Here is a 19,216-nt window from a genome sequence, read left to right on the forward strand (position 1 = left end):
CAGGTTAACGGCCTAAATCAACCCGTGCAACGCTTAGAAGCGTTCTTAGGCAAAACGAACAACAACACACAGGCAGGGCCGCAAAGCGGTACGATAGGCCACCAGCCCGCCATTTCCATTCCTCCCCCCTCATGACTCACTACGCCCTTCTCGCTTCCCGGGGCGGTCTCGGCAGCGGCATGCCAGTCAAGTGTAGTCACCCTGGAAATCATTTATGCTACTATACAACATATGGTTTACCAGATGGGCGAATTAAACAATGATGTCAAGGAGAACGCACCAATCTATAAAGACCTTGAAAGAAGATTACGCAAGGTTGAGTTTGGCTCGCGCAAGCGGGTTGATGACAAGAGCAGCAACCCATGCCTCAAGGTGTACAGGTGCATAAACAACACGGGTGACGTCAGGGATGCCGACAACTGCGACGGTGGTGGAATGTACGTCAGTAATGGTGAACGTCACACACAGCGAACACCTCGAGATCAGGCAGTGGAATTGTCGCTCTTTATACAATAAAGCATGTTCACTCCAACTCTTCATCTAAAATCACCCATACCCTCCCCACCCTCCCCCGAAGTCATCTGCCTTCAAGATGTCAGGAACCAGCCGATCAAGCTTCGGAGTTACTACGTAAATAAACAAGCGGGATCACTGAAGGTCGCGGTATTAGTTCACAAAACAGTGACGGCCGTTGGATAACATTATCAACATTACGACATTAATCATGTGCTAATGGAAGTCATCCCGTAGAAGAGGAGTAGACATAGAACTTTCATACTGAATTTGTACAGTCCGCCGAGGGCTCAAAAGGACGACTTCCACATCATTTACGACAGCGCGAGAGCCGCTGGCTGCAACCAGCTGGTAGTGGTGGTAGACATGAACGCTAGACACACGACTTGGGGCTACCAACAAGACACACAAAAGGGGAGGTCGCTCCTCGATGCGGTTGACCAAACGGGCCTCGAATTGGTAACCTATTTGCTCCAACCAAACCGAGTAAGCAACAGTGTAAGTCGAGACACGTTTCCGGACCTATAAGTTGTCAAAAACGAAAGGGAATATTCATGGACGCACCTGGGCGAAACACTGGGGAGCGATCACTACATTCTCAGCATCTCGGTATCCACCCCGAAACTCAAGAGAAGTGGTTGTTGTGGGGAAAGGAGGAAAGGCTGGCACTATCTTCTGCAACCCTTGCGGGTGTACGGCTCAGCGCCAGCAGGAGGATGGCTATGGGATCGAAGGAAATAGAAGGAGGGAGAAAGGTAGAGATTCGTCATGGCAGCAGCGGAGCAGCCCGGCCGGGAAGGTCCAGTGGCTTCGACGGGAGGAGTGGATTGGTGATAGACCATAGGATGTGGCCCAGCAAAAGCGAAGCTGAGGCGGATCAGGAGGCCCTAGGTGGTGAATTGCCGTTAGGCTATTCGTCTTTGAAGAAATTTCCTAGTCTCGCCGAGAGCCCCGACGAGTCGAGGTACCCGACGACACTTAGGAAGGCTGCTAGCTGATTACGACTGGGGAAGAGGATGCCTTCCTGTCGTGAACATGGGAGCCCCAGGCGGGAGAACTTCTGCAGAAGTCGGCCCCGATGCTGCAGGTGAGCAGGGCAGGCCAGCAGAAGGTGCTCCAGAGTCTCTGGGTCACCGCAGGTGGCACAGGCTGGCGAGGTGGCTTTCCCGAGGTGGTGCCGGTGGGCTGCCCTCCAGTAGCAGCTAACCCGTAGTCGCAGAAGCAACGAGGTATCCCTTCGTGGGAGGCCATGCGGTGGAAGAGGCCGTGGAGGCCGCCCCAGGGATGCCCGTTTATCCGGATGGCAGGTGAACTCAAGAGAACAATTGGCGAAATTAGGCTCATGGATTGGGAGGCGTACAGGCAGTACCCCCCCTCCTGCCGCTAGAGGACTGTGTAACAGACATAGCGGAAAAGAGGCCGCACCTCCGGGAGGCCTACCTACAAACCACCAAAACCATTCAGCGCACGGTCTAGACGCCAGAAGTCGACCGCCGGCTTCTACGTCTGCGAATCCGCATACGAATCCGCACCGGAAACTACGTCTGCGAATCGAGCTATAACAAGAAATTACGCGACCGAGCTGACAGCAAAATTGGGTACAGTTTTGCACCTGGCTCAAGGGTACCCTGAGTACAGCGCAGACGTGCGACATCCTACGTTGCCTGATCGAGCTCGACAAGGCGAAATCGACAACCAGTCGGACGCTTCTAGGAATCGCACACAAGTTCTCCGCGAGCGGCCAGGATCTGATTGACACCTTAAAAGCAGATACCTGGGTAGCGACTCCATACGACCCTGTCTCCTAAAATGCGAAGGAGAACCAAGACCAAAACTGGATGCTCCGATTTCGGAGGAAGAGGTTTACGCCGCGGCACGAGCCTCACGGCGCAACACTGCTCCCGGGGTTGACAAAATCACCAATTCCATGTTTAGAAACCTCAGCCCAATGCACATCCTGGACTTGACCGAATACCTAAACGAGGAACCAAGGGACACGTACTGAACGAGTGGAAACGCGTGGAAATCGTGACCATTCGCAAACCCCGCAAGAAGCTCTTGATTGACGCCCTGCGGTCCCATCTTGCTGACTTTGTGCCTCGGCAAGCTGTAATAGAGGGTCATTGAAACCCGCCTCCAACACTACGTAGAGGACAGTGACTTCTTCCCGCACACCATGCTTGCCTTCAGGCCTGGACTTTCTGCCCAAGATGCCTCCCTAATACTAAGGGAAGAAGTTCTCAAGGGCATCCCGAAGGGAGGAGAACACCTCCTGCTCGCACTTGACCTGAAAGGGGTCTTGGATAACATCTCTCACGAGGCCATTCGCAAAGGACTGAACATCAGCTGCGGGGACCGCATCTTTAATTACGTCAAATCGTTCCTGACGGGCTGGACGGCAACCATCGGAATAGGCCAGACTCGATCGGAGACGATCAATGTACCAAACAAAAGAACGCTGCATGTTGCGATAGTCTCCCCGATTCTCTTCAACGTCGCTATGCTTGCACTGACCAAGGAGCTGCGGAAGACCCCGGACCTAGGTTACGCCCTGTACGAGGACATCACACTCTGGGCCACCAAGGATTCCCTCGCGCGAAAGAGGCGACCTTTTAGGAGGCCGCGACGGCCGCGGAGAGATTTGCGGCAGTGAGCGGGATGCGTTGCGCACCCGATAAGTCTGAGGTGATCCGGGTGCACGGAGGAGGAATCTGCAAGTCCCCCGGTCCTATCGACCTCTGTCTGGAGGGACAGAAGATCACGGAAAGCAATAAGACTAGGATTGTGGGTTTTTGGATCCAGAGCAACCTGAAAGCCTCCCACACCATCCAGACCCTAAGGTCCGCCACCAACCAGAGCTCACGAATTATCAAACGGATAACAAGAAGCCGCAAGGGCATGCGAGAGAGGACATGCTTCCCCTCGTCCAGGCTCTGGTGATCAGCACAGTAACGTATAGCATGCTGCATCACTACCACTCGCTAAACAAACGCGACCAAGAACAACTCGATGCCAGCATCAGAGGCGCGTACAAAACGGCCCTGGGTCCGCCTGTCACCACCTGAAACGAGGAGTTAGTGGCCCTCGAGATCCGCAACACCTTCGCTGAGCTGTCAGACGCGATTATGGCTTCGCAGTAAGCCAGACTTACAAAATATGGCGGCGGGCAGAGCCACCATCCGCCGGAATGGAACGACTGCGGAGCTCCGTGCCCTCGATGGGCAACGATCACTCCCGCCCGAGGTCAGAGGCAAGATCAAGGCGAACCCGATACCGAAGCACATGAGTCATGAACTCCATGAAGGACGACGCAATGCTCGCATCGACAGACAGCGCCAACAATGCAAGGGTGATCCGTACGTAACCAACGTGGACGTGGCGGCGTACATTGTAGGGGGCCCCTTCGTGATATCCGCCGTGAATGGGAGAAACAACTACTTGACCCTCGCGTCCTCCGTCAGGACGGAGACCTCAGCTGCGGCTGGACCATAGCCGCAGTGCTAGTAATGAAGCAACAAGACAGGGTAGGCTGGGAAGTTCATGTCGTTACCGACTCGCAACAGGCCTGCCGTATAATTACCAACGGACGAACACCGCTGCTCGCGGCTTAGATTATAGGCCTGAGGTTGCAAGAATCCCGTCAAATCACGTGGATGCCAGAAGGGCAACGAAAGGGCGAACACCTTAGCTCAAGCGCTAATGAACCGAGAGGGGCAAGACCAAACGTCTCATCGATCCCCACCCTTTACCTTCGTGCCCCTGCCATCCAATTACTGCGACCGACTCGAGATCCAGTGACTGAACCACAGGATTTATCCTCCCCCTCACGGAAAGCTCAACACTGAACAGGCACTAGCGCTCAGACTTATTCAGACAAACACATTCCCAAACCTAGACAGATACGGCAAGATGTACTCACAAACAAATCGCGGCATCTACGCCTGGTGCGGCGACACACGGCCTACACTCTTTCACATTTCGTGGGGGTGAGGGGGAAACCTAAACGCTTAAGGACGCCCAGCACGTCATTTGAACGGTGGGAGGTACAGCTGACCGGCGATACCTTGGTGGGACAAGAAGCTCTCGTACAGCAAGTATGTCGAGCAGCCATGGCCAATGGGGTCCAGGAATGAGGACACCACCCACTCGACCTCAAGAGCAACGACCTCGATGGTCCAAATAAATGTTTTCTCTCTCTGTTTGTCAGACCGACGATTTGACAAAGAGAAGTATCATGGTGAGGTACTCTGTCTTAATTTTAACCACCTGAGATTTCTTAACGTATAGCCAATTCACGCAAAACGAATGTTGTTTGCATTCCACGTCTATTGGAATGCCGCGGCTGGAACTGAACAGGTGACTTTGTGCTCAACAAGTCAGGGCGTAGCCACTGAGCTTCCCCGACGAGTGAAATGAGAGTGATCGACAAGCGTTGTTCATGTGTGCTGTGAATGATTAGACACGTGCCACTTTGTGGTTGCCTAGTGAATCTCATCATTTTTCTTAGGTCGTCTCTGCTGAGTAAGCATGATACCGAGAGACATTCGCGGTGTCGCTCGATATATGTGAATCAAGGTTCCAGCAAGCCGTGCCCTACAGTAGTTGCGGGGCACCACCCCAGGGCCTCTCTTTGCATGGCGTTTCCGGCATGGCTTTGCGTGGACAAACATTGGCATTTCTTTACGTATTCCCTCTGGGCGCGATATATTGTAACAGCCCGAACAATACAGTTCTTGTAAAAAATGCTGCCCATATTATTCCTTATAGAGAACACATTTAGTTGTTTAAGCGCTGCCCCCCCCCCCTACAAAAATTTTTAGTAACATTTTATAAACCGTCTTTAGACAAATGTTACTAGAACCTATCGACATTCTATAAACCGTCTTTAGACTCCGTAACAACTTCCTAGTAACCTCCTACCGACTATTGGCCACCGATATGGAATTGAAAGTGTAGATATAAAATGTCGATAGAATTCCTACCGACTGCTTATTATCCTATGTCGTTAGAAAGTGTCAACTGTGATGCGACTATTTATTGACCACCTTTATACATCCTAACAACTTGCTAGTAACATCCTGTCGATTATTCGCCACAGATAGTTGACAGGATGTTACTAGGAAGTCGTTAGGATGTATAAAGGTGGTTAATAGATAGTCGCTTCACAGTTTTTAGGAAGTACATAAAAAGTTTATTCAGAGGTAATTACTTTTGCAATTATATATTGCAAAAATAAGCTTTGATTATCTCTGAATAAAATTTTTATTTGCTTCCTAAAAACTGTGCAGCGACTATTTATTAACCACCTTTATATATCTTAACGACTTGCTAGTAACATCCTGTCAACTATCTGTCTGTGGCGAATAGTGATTGCCAAGTGTGGCATGTGGCAAGGTGGCAAGGTGTGGCATGCAACAGAAGAAGACAGGTTTCCATTTGTGCTTGAACACATCCATTTAATATCCCCGGGCTAGTAAGGAGGACTAGTTCTCCAGCTGCCCTGGAAGTAGGCTGAAATGTTGCGTTGTGTAGTCTAGAAAAGAGAAGAAAAAAGTCAATATATTAGTTTTGCTACAATGACATTGCAACACAACATGCATCTGTTTCTTAAAAAGGAAGTGCACAAGAGACAAGCTTGCAACCCTATGAGCTCTAAACATCTCCACCTTTTTTGTGCAAAGTCCTAAAAATGCATGAAATGACTGAATTAGAGCATTAAAGCTGGGAGCGTGATGGATGTGCATAACACCAACAGATGCACGACACAAACTCTATCATACCAATTGTCATCTACAAAGAAAAGCTGTAAATCAACTTCAGTTTAATGAACTTCGATATTCGTATTGTGACCAGTACATGGAAGTTTCATGTGTGAATTATCTTAGGAAAGGCAAGGTGCCAGTCATAACTGTGCTGCAGCTTTGCTTGGGCACAGGTACATAGAAGAGTTGACTTTTGTGTTGCACTTCAGAACCACGAAATGATACAAGCAACATGTAAGCAGTAGAACAGGCATTACGGACGTTTTACAGCAAGATTAGAAAATGCCTTTGCTGTGCAGGCAGACATTGTCAAAGTGAGCTTGTTACTAAACATGTTAGCTTTCCACAAGACAGGATATTATATTATCAGTGTATTCATATGACCAGGACCTCTATCACATAAATACATATGCCGACAGTAAGGACAATTTTCTAGTTATGGTGGCAAAGCTTGCATTATAATATGTTATTATAATCAGGTTAATAGCTATTTTAGCAGGAAAGAAAGGAGTATACCCTAAGATAGCACTGAAATTGCCATGAAAGGAGTTTTGTTGAAAACTGCACAAAGAATATTAAGATGCTTCCTTGTGACACACATACCTACTATGATGTTGACCTTCTTGGAATCCAACGGATCCTTCTGTGGAAGGCATTTGACAGCCACCCAAAGAAGTACCTCCCTTCAACGTCTTCTATTGAAAAAGGAGCTTTAAGGAGGCCCTCCGCGAAGTGAAAGCCTGAATTGTCAGCATCCAGGCACAGCCTCTTCAGCAGGCCTTTTTCAACGTATACACCGTCACCGACGTCTGCCTGTGAAAGAATACAACAACCACAGATTCATTTTATACACGTTTGATCAAGGAATGGTTAGGAAGTAGGGTAAGGTTTGCAAAAACGGAAGTCGCTGCTTCTTGTTGATTTGGTTTAAAGAACAAAGCAGCCTTACGTATACCATACATGCATTGTACTGAGCTGTGTACTTTTACCTAAGACTAGAAAGTATTGGGAACTTCAATGCGAAAGAAAGACATGCATCTGCCTAGAACTAAGCAAATGTGTGCCACCCCTTGACACGGAGTGAGATCTGGTGCTGTTTTAGTGATTAGCAGACATTGAAAGCTTCAAGCCTCATCGAGTATTGGGCCAAGCTGTGCTCGATTAGTGACGCACAAATGCTCGAGAACTATGAAACAAGATGCAATTGTCTTCAAATACAATTCTGACTTCCCCTTGCAGACATGCAGTTTTCAGTTTACTGACTGCACTTGGGTGTAACGATTTTGTCTGACAGAGTGAATAAACCACATACACAAGCAGCATTTTCATAGTTAGCATAGTCTTTATTAGGTGCTGATACCTTCAATTTAGAAAGCCCTGTGTATTGGGCCTCATCAAACTAATTTCACAAAAGGTTTGTCAAGGTAGAAGCATAGAGCTTTAGTCATTAGAAGACAGGTGGAAGGAGTTACTTATTGCAATTGATACTGAAAATTAAATTTTAGACAGCTCATCCCAATGAGAAATTGATGCAAGCAGTTTGTACATGCCACATAAGCATTTAGATATCAAAAATAGGGATTAGAGAAAACCTTAGAGGTTCATTAGTACAAGCAGCCATGCCCTCGAGGAGACATAACTTCTTTTTCTGTAGGCAGATAGAGGCTCGAGTATTTTACTGACACATATATGTGCCTATGCATATGTCATCTCTATTGTAAACCTTTTTTTGATGTACATGCAAGGTGTGTTTATAACATCTCATTGTGCACAAAATTTGCGTAATAATTTAAAGACCGCGATTTTGTAGCGATGGTATTCCTTTTCGCTATTCGTTAGTAGGCTGACCGACGCCCCGGCCCATGCTACGTACTGCAGCTGCCGGCCGTTAGCGGTGGGCGAGAAGAGTGGTATAGAATCGACGGGTAAGTATCGCTACAAAATCGCAGTCTTTAAATTATTACGCACTGCCGTAACCTACTATTGCAAGAGCTGACATCTCGTTATTAAGATTTGGTTGGTCTGTCTTTCTTAAAGGCCGGCGCCTGATTGAAATGTCTAGCTTAAAAATGCACCTCGTTATTGTAATATGGACCTATATCCGCTCTGTAACATAGAAGACAAATACGCGAAGACACTCAAGAACATAAACAATACACACAGGTTCTCGCGACGCGGACCTCCAAACCGAACTATATACATACAAAAATCTTCATACAAGCTTCTGTCTGCTTAAGCGTCAAACAGCAATTGTGTGTCAACGCGCGAAGCCCATGATACATCGACGTATACATTACACATGTACTGTATTTGCGGGAATGCCTATATAGCGAATAACTTCTTGCCAGGAAACTACCGAACGAACACCAACTTTCAATGTGTTTTCATAATTGTGTGCCCATTCAGGCATAGCAATCAAGGCGGGTAGCAGAATTCAAGTACGCTGTAACATCAGAGGAAGCTTTCGTGAAATTGCTTGCTAAATGTGCACAGCAACATGGCTAATATACGATACGAAAGCGCTTTGCTCTAGCTAGTTACACAACGCTCATTACGTAAATCATAAGCTTCAAGAATGCGCGCAAGCGCCAAACTTGCTTACCTTTCAAGACTTGGCAAACGCTCCTTCGTCTAACAGGTACAGAGGCACCGACGTTTCTCTGGCGCAAGCACTGTAGAACTTCCGATGAACTCCAGCTCCACAAAAGCACAACCTTCAACAGTATTTCAAACACTAGAATTCGAAGCCCCAGTACCAGACTTTTCACGAGAGCGCGGGCAGGCAGCTCGGCAGAACAAAGGCAGCTCGGATGGGCGCTGTACTAGGGCACTCACTGACGACACCGGTGGATCGCTTGAAACACACGGCGAACTAACGGCGTTACACGAGTGCGGAGGGTTTGGGATGGTTACTGCACACGACAAGGAGCACGTTTTGTCTAGGCACTTCTAAAATATAACTCAAATACCACCTTACTTCTAGGAGCATCCACTACAACCAACGTGGTGTGTCGACCAAACAAATACTGCAGTAGCGCCACTCTGCGGTTTTTTAGAAAAATGTATCTTAAATGAAAAAATCGCGTGTTTTTTCCTAATAACATTTGATAGTGTCCTTTAATAGATTTGTTTGGTCGAAAAGTGCGTACTTTGTACTTTGTGGTACGAAGTTTAAGGAAGTATATATGTAATAAAGAGTAAGCGGATGTTGCAATCAAGATTCGCAATTTCTTCAGGTGCATGCAGGTTGCAAAAGCACGGCCTTCGAGATCAGACTTTGTCACTCAAAGGGAGCCGTAGTGGGAGGCGGAGAGGCATTTAGGCCCCAATCGTTGGGTTTACAGTGCCTAGGTAGGCTTCCTTATTTATAAAGAATATACGGGGACTTCAGCCGAACCATGAGCGAGCTATACATACACACGCGGTACGATTCGGTGTCCGATCCGACGTGCGGCGCTGCATGCTACGGCATAAGCGGCGCGTAAGCTCCGCCCACATCCAGCTCCCCAGCTTGAGTTCATATCCACGTCGAGAAACGCAATATAAACAACTCTGCGCAACACTGCTTCGCTTTACGCGAACGCTGTCGATAAAATTATGCCCCTGTGAGTGACAGAACACTTCACGACGACGCATTGTCCACTGACGGCTCCGCTAAAGCAAGCGATAGGGCCAGTAGGCATAGCTAGGCGGACGTTGCAGCCGACGGCGCTTGCGATCCAGCCCGAGCTCGTCGACGACTGCTTATTTTTGCCAAAACAATTAACACTGTACACTTAGGTCGGCCGTAATAAAATACAATGGGTTTACTCGACGCAGTCGTTGCGAAGGGCAAACGTGCAAGCGAAGCGAGCGGCCTCGCTCAGACGGTCGGTGTGTGATGTCTGCTCGCGAAATGCCCTCGCGTCACGGCTCCCGATCTCACCAGTAGCTTAGTGCTAGTGTACAAGGCGCTGGTTTGCATAACAGGCACACGTTCGAGATAATTTTACTGAACTGGTAACTATTTCATGTCAGAAACAAACTGCAGCAGGCAAGGAAAAAGAATAACTGCGAGAAACCGGCCAGCCAGCACCGCCTCCGTGGAGGGAACGTCACATGCCAGCCGCGCTCCCATTGGCTGCGGCCAGACGACGGTGCAGTTGTCGGACACGTCGGACGATGAAAATCTGCCCGGTTTGTCGCACGCCGGACGTCCGATCCGGCGCTTCGGCACGGCAAAATACCTCGATTCGGGCTGCAGTTTCGGCGCGTCGGACGCCGGATCGGACACCGAATCGGACCGTGTGTCTCCCACTTTAGTTGGCGAACACGAGCCGATCAGCGTGCCGTCCGTGCAGCTCCGTCTAGTGCGATGTGCATGGCCTACGGGATTCTTTGACACCTACTGAGCACAAATTCATGATCACCGCTCATATACACGCTTCCCATGGCACTAGCTGTCGTGTTTTCGAGAATATGTGCCCTCATCTTGAATTGGTGAGACCATATTTCGTCTTAGTGTCCGGTATTAGAAGCAATTTTTTTCTATGAACATTCTACTATCATCTGTTACTAGGAAGTTGATTAGGAAAAATTAGGAAAACAGTTACAGTGCAAAAAAAAAACAAAAATTTTTTTAAAGGAAGCCGGTCTTTGCATATTCATTTATAGTTCAGATGCTCTTATATATTCATTTTTCACTAAATCATTTTTAACAACTTTCTAGTAACCAGTGTTACTAGAAATTTTATTGAAAATTGTGGAAATTTACACCTGGCCATGAAACAAGACTGTCTTGCACCAGCCATGTTCACTGAATAATTATAACCTTATTGAATAATATTCATGCATGTTTTGTAACTTGGGTTATGTGCTTTAAGAACATAATTATTTTTATTGACTTCCTATTGAATCGTGTTTCTAAAAAATTAAAATAGTGTGTCGTAGCTTCCTAGTAACTTTCTTTTTACATACTGAAGTTAGAAAAGTAGTAACCAACTTTCTTTTGACAAACGTTACTAAAAAGTAAAAGTCAATAGGATGTTACTAAAGTTGATAGGATGTTGATAAAAGTTCTAAAGAAAGTAAGGAAGCATTTTTGTATGGGCATGCGCAGTTTATTTAATCTGTTGCCTACCGATCGCGCTAGACTAGCCGACTAGCAGAAAGCTGAGTGAAATAGCTTTCGAGATTACGTGCGCATTTCCATTCTCGGAGGCCACGCGCCACCTTTCTACTCGGTGTTCGGCGCTTTCTAGCACGATCGGCAAATTTACCCCGTAGGCGAGACTGGCAACAACAACAAAAAACGCTCAATTTCCTTTGTTGCTTAGAGGATGCGTTTTCAACATTACATAGGAAGGTTAGCTTACGCTAAAATATATTTTCTCCTTGGTACTTTCGTCATTTGGGCTCCTGCTTTTCCCGTATTACCATAGGTATTGCGCTTCCCTCCAACTGAGAACGGTTTCTCGGTATTCCATCGGGCCGGGGCGCCACTATCCAAGTGAGCGGACACGCTTCCGATGGGCTCCGCGAATTTTCGCCTCTTTCGGCAGCCTTTCGATCTTGCTTTCCTGGTTTTTGTGCTCAATCGACGACGGAACACGAGAGGACCAGGAGCATTCCGTTTCTTCTGCAAGTTGGACTTTATTTTCGCCATTTTCGACTTTGTGTGTTCAGCGCAGCACCTAGCTTAGTTGAGCCTAACGGCGCTAAGCCTACCGCGATCGACCGGGCCCACGGCGTCCCCACCGGTGGCTCGTTTGCCGCTCGTAGTCGCGCGAAAGCTGTGAATCATGGTTATTGTGGAAGGAACGATTACACCCGAGGAATGTTTGGTACCAGGACAATGGCACGCGAGCGAAGGAGGAAGAGACATCCCGCAAGAGAAGAGCGGAAAGAAAACTGCGACAGAGCGAGCCCAGGAAAGGCAAGCAGGCACGAAATTGGCGGCCTAGTCGGTCGAGCGTCAGCAGACGCGCATTCCAGACGGCGCCGCGAAAATTGTTATCCGGCTACGTCGCGGCCTAGATAAGCTTATCAAATATGGAACAGCTTACCTGACTTACATAATCAAAATGTCGTCGGGGATCAACCCACGCGAATAGAAGGGGGATATGATAACTCCAAATATGAAACAGCACTCCGTTCTCGTCATCACTATGAGTGCAGCGAGGAAGCTGAAGTACGTGAGCGTGAAACACTTCACGTTCAACGTTGAACAAGTCGAGACTTTCGCCTACGTGGCCACCCCCAAGCACTGCGGCAAGGGAGTCATCCACGGGGTTCCGCTCGGATACTCCATCGACGAAATTCTTTACCACCAAAACCGCAAGGATAACCCGAGACTCGATGTGTCTGCACACTGGGAAAGAATTCGAAGTCGATCTTCATTCTCTTCAAGGAGAAAGTGGTGCCAAGGTGGATTTATCACAACGGGGTAACGCACAGATGCCAGCTGCACCGTAAAAAATACGAAGTGTGCGTCGCCTGTGGCCGACTCGGGCATCGCGATGACGTGTGCCCGGACCCGACGAACGTCAAGTGCCGTTGCCGTGGCGGCGGCCGCGAGTTCCCGTCAAGTGACCACAAGTGTGAGCTGAAGTGCCAGCTGTGCGGCAAAGGCCACGCCCAAGGAGACCCAAAGTGTCGAGAACTCTTCCGCACTCCACAGGAAGTCAAGAAGCGACAGTGGGAGAAGATAGAACAAGCAGTGACGACTGGTGCGGGACATCAGTCTACAACGCGAACCCAAAGGGGGAAACGACTTCAAGTTCCGCGAGGACTATTTCCCAAGTCTGGAAACGAATCAAGGCAGACCATCGCTGCCGACCAGAGGACGCTCCGGTTCCCGTGCCAGGAGCCAGTCCAGGGGCCGCTGGTAGGAGCAAGGAGCGTAAGGTCTTCCAGGAAAGTAATCAGGGAGATAAACGGGAGGAGGAAATTGAGAAATGAAAGAAAGTGGTCAAAAAATTAACGGGGATAGTCGAATCGGAATGGACCGAAATCCAAAACTTAAGGAAACCGCAGAGGCAGGCAACTCCTCCTCCGCAATAACCCATTAGACAAATGACCTCCCCAGTAGCATGTGGACTGCCGCAAGGAGAGGATCAGATGGTCGCAGAGGCGTCCCTCCCGCCACTGATGAAACGCAAAATTTAAGACGCCAACCCTTTTCAGGCTGTAGAGAAAAGGGTGGAGAATTTGGAAAGGTTAGAGGCCAAGATGAATGAATTTATGAACCATATCAACATCCAAATTCAAGCTGTCCTCGGGGCAGTTCAGAAACAGGCCGAGGAATGCCGAAAGCTAAGGAATGAGATGGCCGCCATAAACGGCTGGCAACAGAATATTGAGCATATCGTCACGCAGCAGCAAAATCGCCAGGAGCGCAAATGAAATTCAAATATGGCAGTGGAGCTGTCGCCGCTTCCGGCGCAAGCCGCCGATTTTGCGACTGTACCTTCAGCTATTAGATGAAACTCCATTGACGATTGCCCTCCAGGAAACTGGGGGGCCTGCAAAACTGTCAGGCTGTCAGGCATTTCACAGAGGCAGGGGGGAGTAATCCTCGGTCACAACGCTCGTGAAAAGAAATATCGCGGCCATTGGACACGATCTAGAGTCGAGGGAGATCGAGAACGTATTTGTCGAAATTCCAACCGGAAAAAAGATGGAGCCTAGTCTATTCCTTCTAAATCTATACAGCTCACCCAGGTAGAGGAAGGTGAAATTCAAGGCTTTGCTTCGCAAGGCCCTCAAAATTTCAAGCAACCAGCCACTGTTGATCGTGGGGACTTTAATGCACATCACCAGGAAGGGGGGTACACGCAACAAAGCCCGAAAGGCAGACAGCTGTGGGAAGATACCGATGACCTAGGGCTCACTCTGCACAAGAACCGCGAGAGTCTAATGAGGGTGGCAAATAGCGTTAGTTAGGATACATCTCCAGATCTGACGTTCTCGAAAAACGTAATAGGTCTAGAATGACAGAATTCGGATCAAAATTTTGGCAGTGACTACTACATAATTGCTTCCATACTGAAAGAAGACCTTAACACGCGCAGGACTCGCGCGCTGGCTGTCGTTGAGTCAGTTAAGTTCAGGGATATCAGGAAGGCGCAGGAACTGAGGCCCATCAGAAACATCGAGGAATGCGCGACAGCATTAAATCGGGTGTTAGAGAGACGACAGAAACGCTCGAAGGGGACAGGGCCCCGGAGATTGCGGACAGCCGTCTTCTGAATATGTGGGAAGCTAAACAAAGCACGGAGCATCGCCTCAAAAGGCAGAATTGGAAGCGCAAGCTCAGGAGAGGGATTGCGAGGCATAACCAGGAAATCAAAAATTATACTTTAAAATTATGCGAACAAAATAGGGGCAGCAAGTGTAACGAAATGGAGGAGAGCATTAACCTCTCCAAGACGTGGAGCATCCTACTGCACTTGTTGGACCCCGAAAGCTCGAAGACTCAATCCGGTATAAGATTGGTAAAAGTGAGGCACGCGTTCGAAGGAAACGACCATTATTTCATGTACAAATTAATTGAGACGTACGTGGGGGAAACATCTTGAACCCCACTTCCCGACTATGGTGGAGCGCCTAACGAGGCGTTCGACTCCCCCATCACAGAAGTGGAAGTGAGGGCAGAGATTGTAAGACTTCAAACGAAGTCGGCTCCGGGCCCTGGCGGGTTAATGAACAAAATGCTCGGGAACTCAGACGATGACTCCATTAGGTATCTAACGGAGTACATGCAGGAATGTTGGGACATATCGGTACATCGGGACTTCCTGACGGGCAGAAATGCCTGGATGAAGTTCAGAACGTTGGTGTCCCCCACAATTGAGCTAGGGAGTAAGGGCACACCCAAGGGTTCAGTGCTGTCTCCCCTACTTTTCAATCTGGCTATGAGGGAACACACCGAGCAATTGGCGAAGCTCGAGGCTATAAAATTTATTATATATGTGGATGATATCACCTTCTGGGTCAACCGGGGAAGTGATTCGGCCATCGAAAGCCTGCTACAGGCCGCCACCGACATCGTAGCCGATTATGCGGCCTGAGAGACCTAGCGTGCTCGCCGCAGAAGTCAGAATAGTTTATATACAATCCGAAGCACTTAAGGTGCAATGCACCGTCGGAGATCAAAATTGAAGTCGCGGGTAAGCAGGTACCAATAGTCGAGGAAATCAGCATCTTGGGCCTGATTCTCCAATCACACGGCCATAATGTCGAGACCGTCAAGAGGCTGCAGAATCACGCGATGCAGACCCTGAGCCTAATTAGGCGGGTGGCCAGCAAAGGCTCGAGGGTTAAAGGAGAAAAATTTGATTAAACTAATACAGACATACATCTTCACCAGGGCGAGCTACGCAATGGCATATCTTAATTTGAAAGCGGTGGAAAGAGAAAATATTGATTATGTAATGAGACAATGCGTAAAAAGAGCGCTAGGATTAGCCATCTGCATGGGCAGTCCCAGCGTGGACGTCGAAAGAGACTGATGGCTCTAGGGGTGCACAACACACGGCAAGAACTGACAGACGCGGTGCGAACCTCTCAAATGGAGAGTCTTTATTTTTTGTTTGTTTATTTTACAATACAGCCGCTCTCAGCCGAGAGCCTAGCAGACGGGCATGAACACTTTCTTTTCCATACATAAATACACGTGCGAGCTACACAAACAATGAAAAAACAACGGTATTCAACAAAATACAAACGATAAGGTAGATAAGGTATACAAATAGAACACTTAACAAGGCAGAATAAGATGAACAACGAGCGGAGCACATCATAGACAAAACAAAAAGGTAAAATATTTGGGAAGAAACAAGTGTATAGATTATTTTTTGCAGTGTTGTCAGTTCAACATAAAGAGTATAGGTAACAAACATTAGAAGTCGCTAGTAATCTCTTGTGATGAGCTCCAGCTGCCCAACATTGGATATGTCAATGCACCTTTCACATCAAAAGTTTATGAGAACTTTATACCCATGAAGTTTCGGAATTGACATCCATGCGCTCCGTAGATTCCGCGGCCTCCGCGATATGCCGCGACGAGCCCGCTCGCCATCAAAACGCCCTTTGTGCTCGGAGGGGGCTCCTTGTATTATGCGACTCCAGGTGCATGGATGTTACAGCGAAATCCAGCCCGAGTTCCCTATGTTCGCGGTGAAATATCTTTTCGACCGTGAAAAAGACATTCTAGACAAAATCCAGAATGATTTCCGGCGCCTGGTGTTGCTTTGGTCGGCGGTGCATGGACAGCACGAAAAAAATTCAGGGGAACTGAAGCCCCATAAGCCCCCCTCCTGGCTACGCCCCTGGTGGCCGGGTAATCCCGTGACAGCTGCGACTCTTCGCGGGTGGAGCATAAGAATTGCCGAGGAAACTGTGATCGCGTCAGCTTGCGCTGTAACGGACGCGACATTTGTCATCGCTGCCATACAAAATTTTAGCCAGGGAAGGATCTCGCCCTTAGTGGCCAGAATCCTAGGCCAGTGAAAGTTTGATAGAAAAATTCAAATACTTTTGGACTCCGGCGCACGAAGCCATCTCCGGCAACGAGGCGGCCCACAAACTGGCTCGATATCTCTACTACCCATCCGCTACGGGGCTCCATTGATGACCGAGGGAGCGGAGAGCGCATGCTAAAATATGGGGAGATCACGCAGCATTATAGATTGGATCGTAGACTGGTATCCGCGCCAGACCCGAAATTAAACAACAGACAAGCATTCGCGTGGGTACGACTGCAAAATTATACGTATCCGCACGCGGTTATGGGACGCTCGGTCACATAACATGGGAATGCCGGTACTCTCCCGGTGGGACGCACAATATAGGTTGCAGAGACACCTGGGAGACCCTGCTGCGCAGCTCGGACTCTGATCTGCTGCTCCGGCTCGTCCAAGTGGCTGAAGAGGCTGCTGGGACCCAAGACCTCCCAGCGTGCATCTGAGGCGGTGGCACCCACCCCCTAACTTGTGTGTCGGGGGACGGGTAGATCCCCTTATCTGCTGGGCAATAAAGTTTATTCTATCTATCTGTCGGTATCCCGTTGCTCTTGCATTGCAATCGTTTCATCACGACGCCAAGTACAAGGTATTCCGTGTAGTATTCATAGCTTTCTCTCTTTCACGTACACTTGCAGAGCCCAGTGGCTATGGCGTGGCTTTGTGGAACACGAAGTCGTGGGTTTGGTGCAGCAAGAGTAGGTCGCATTTCAATAAGGGTAAATGCAGAAATTCTCGTTCACTTAGATTTAGATGCACTTTAAGGAATCTCAAGCGGTAATATCAATCCCACGGGCACCGCAACGTACCTCATATCAGATCGCGGCTTGGATACATAATATCTCAAAAAATTATTTTGTCCTTTTATGTGCATATCAGGCTCAGACTGAACATTAGCGAACATCATTTGCTTGTACACATCCGTAGCTGCCGACGTATAATCCGTTTAAAATGCTATGTGCTCACCGAAGTCTTACTTAAAAATTTCTTTCAGCCATGATTACGATTGCCTTGGAACGAATCCGTACTTGCGCACCCTGAATTAGGGGGTGGTTCGCGAAGTATAACCATCAGCATCAGCTTCGTGGTTTTCATTTCCTATTGACTGTCACCGTTTGCAAAAACACTTACAGCTTGCAGCTTCCCTCAAATGTTTTCGCAGTAACGCATAATTTTTACGAGCCTTTGACCTGTCACCTCCATCGTAGCACCGCCGATGATGATGATGATGAAAAACATTATTTATTCCTCTTTAGAGGGAAGGGGGCAGCGGAATAGAGGGTGGGGGGAGGAACTACTTGAAGTAGGCCTCCTCTATCATGTCAGCCCACTCCAGGATGGCCTCCTGAAGGCCGGTCCTCGAGCTGCGCAAGGCAGCCTCCCACTGCTCCTCACTAGATATAAATTGCTTGAGGAAAAGGGGAAGAGGGTGATTAGGGCATCCCCACATGATGTGTTTAAGTCTGCTTTGGGAGAGACGCAGAACTTACAAGAGGGAGAAAGGTAAATGGAAGGATGAATGCGATGGAGGAGGTAAGGGGAGGGAAAGGATCGAGTCCGCAGCTGTCGCCACAGAACTTCACACCTACGCGTGGATTTACCCATGAGTGGCGGAAAGATTAAATGGTCTAATCAGTAGTGTGTGCAGATGTCGTGGTAGGTAATATGTCGATCCCGCGCTGTAAACGGCGCCTCCTCCATGGCGAGGTCCGATACATCTGATGCCTGAGCCCAGACTGTAAATCCTCGGGCACTGGGATGAGCTGCCTCGTTTCCAGCAAGGCCCGCATGCGCGGGAGTCCAGATTAATGCCACAGTTTGTTGGAAAGGATGGGCCAAGAGAAGGGAAAGGGCTGGCTTAAAGACCCTGCCTGCTCCGAAGTTATGCATGGCTGCTTTGGGGTCGCTAACGATAACTGATGAATTTAGCATGGTGAGGGTCAGGGCTATGGCCGCTTCCTTCGCCTCTTCCGAGGAAGAGCGAGGAATGGAGGCGGCCGCAGCGGCCTGGCCGTGAGAGTTAATGACTGATATTGCGTAATGATTTCTGTTCCCATATTCGGCAGTATCAACATAGAGCACGTCTTTTAAGCTGGAGAATTGTTTCTGGAGAGCCTCTTGGTGCACAAGGTGCATCCTATTAGGAAGTGCGGGGATGCAGAGGTTTTCATGTATGTGATGTGAAATGGTGTATTTAATCTTGCACCGCCGAACGTTTGTCTCGCCAGAGCACGTTAACCGTGAGCACGTCGGTGAGCGCCACCCCACAACAGCTGCTTCAGCAGGCCATGCAGAACGCCAGCACGGAAGAACAGTTCCTGTGCCACACGGTTGAGAGCCTCGTGCTCAAGGTGTGCGGTCGAGAAGAGTACCTGCTCGAGGAGCTGCCTCTTCTGCAGTACAAGGTATGCTTGCACATTCCTCTGGGTGATGCGTCAG

The 19,216-nt window shown here is 48.7% G+C and overlaps 1 protein-coding gene across 3 annotated transcripts in view; it reads left to right on the plus strand.

Moving 5' to 3' along the window:
* Pi3K92E (phosphatidylinositol 3-kinase 92E) overlaps window positions 1–19,216 on the plus strand; it is a 137,001-nt gene that overhangs the window by 48,442 nt on the left and 69,343 nt on the right. For all 3 annotated transcript variants that reach the window (XM_065454689.2, XM_065454690.2, XM_065454692.2), the window contains exon 5: window positions 19,006–19,182. In XM_065454689.2, the coding sequence (XP_065310761.2) occupies window positions 19,006–19,182 (177 nt within the window). The remainder of the gene's footprint in view (window positions 1–19,005; window positions 19,183–19,216) is intronic.

This window comes from Dermacentor albipictus, chromosome 2, assembly GCF_038994185.2.
Source record: "Dermacentor albipictus isolate Rhodes 1998 colony chromosome 2, USDA_Dalb.pri_finalv2, whole genome shotgun sequence".
Lineage (NCBI taxonomy): Eukaryota > Metazoa > Arthropoda > Arachnida > Ixodida > Ixodidae > Dermacentor > Dermacentor albipictus.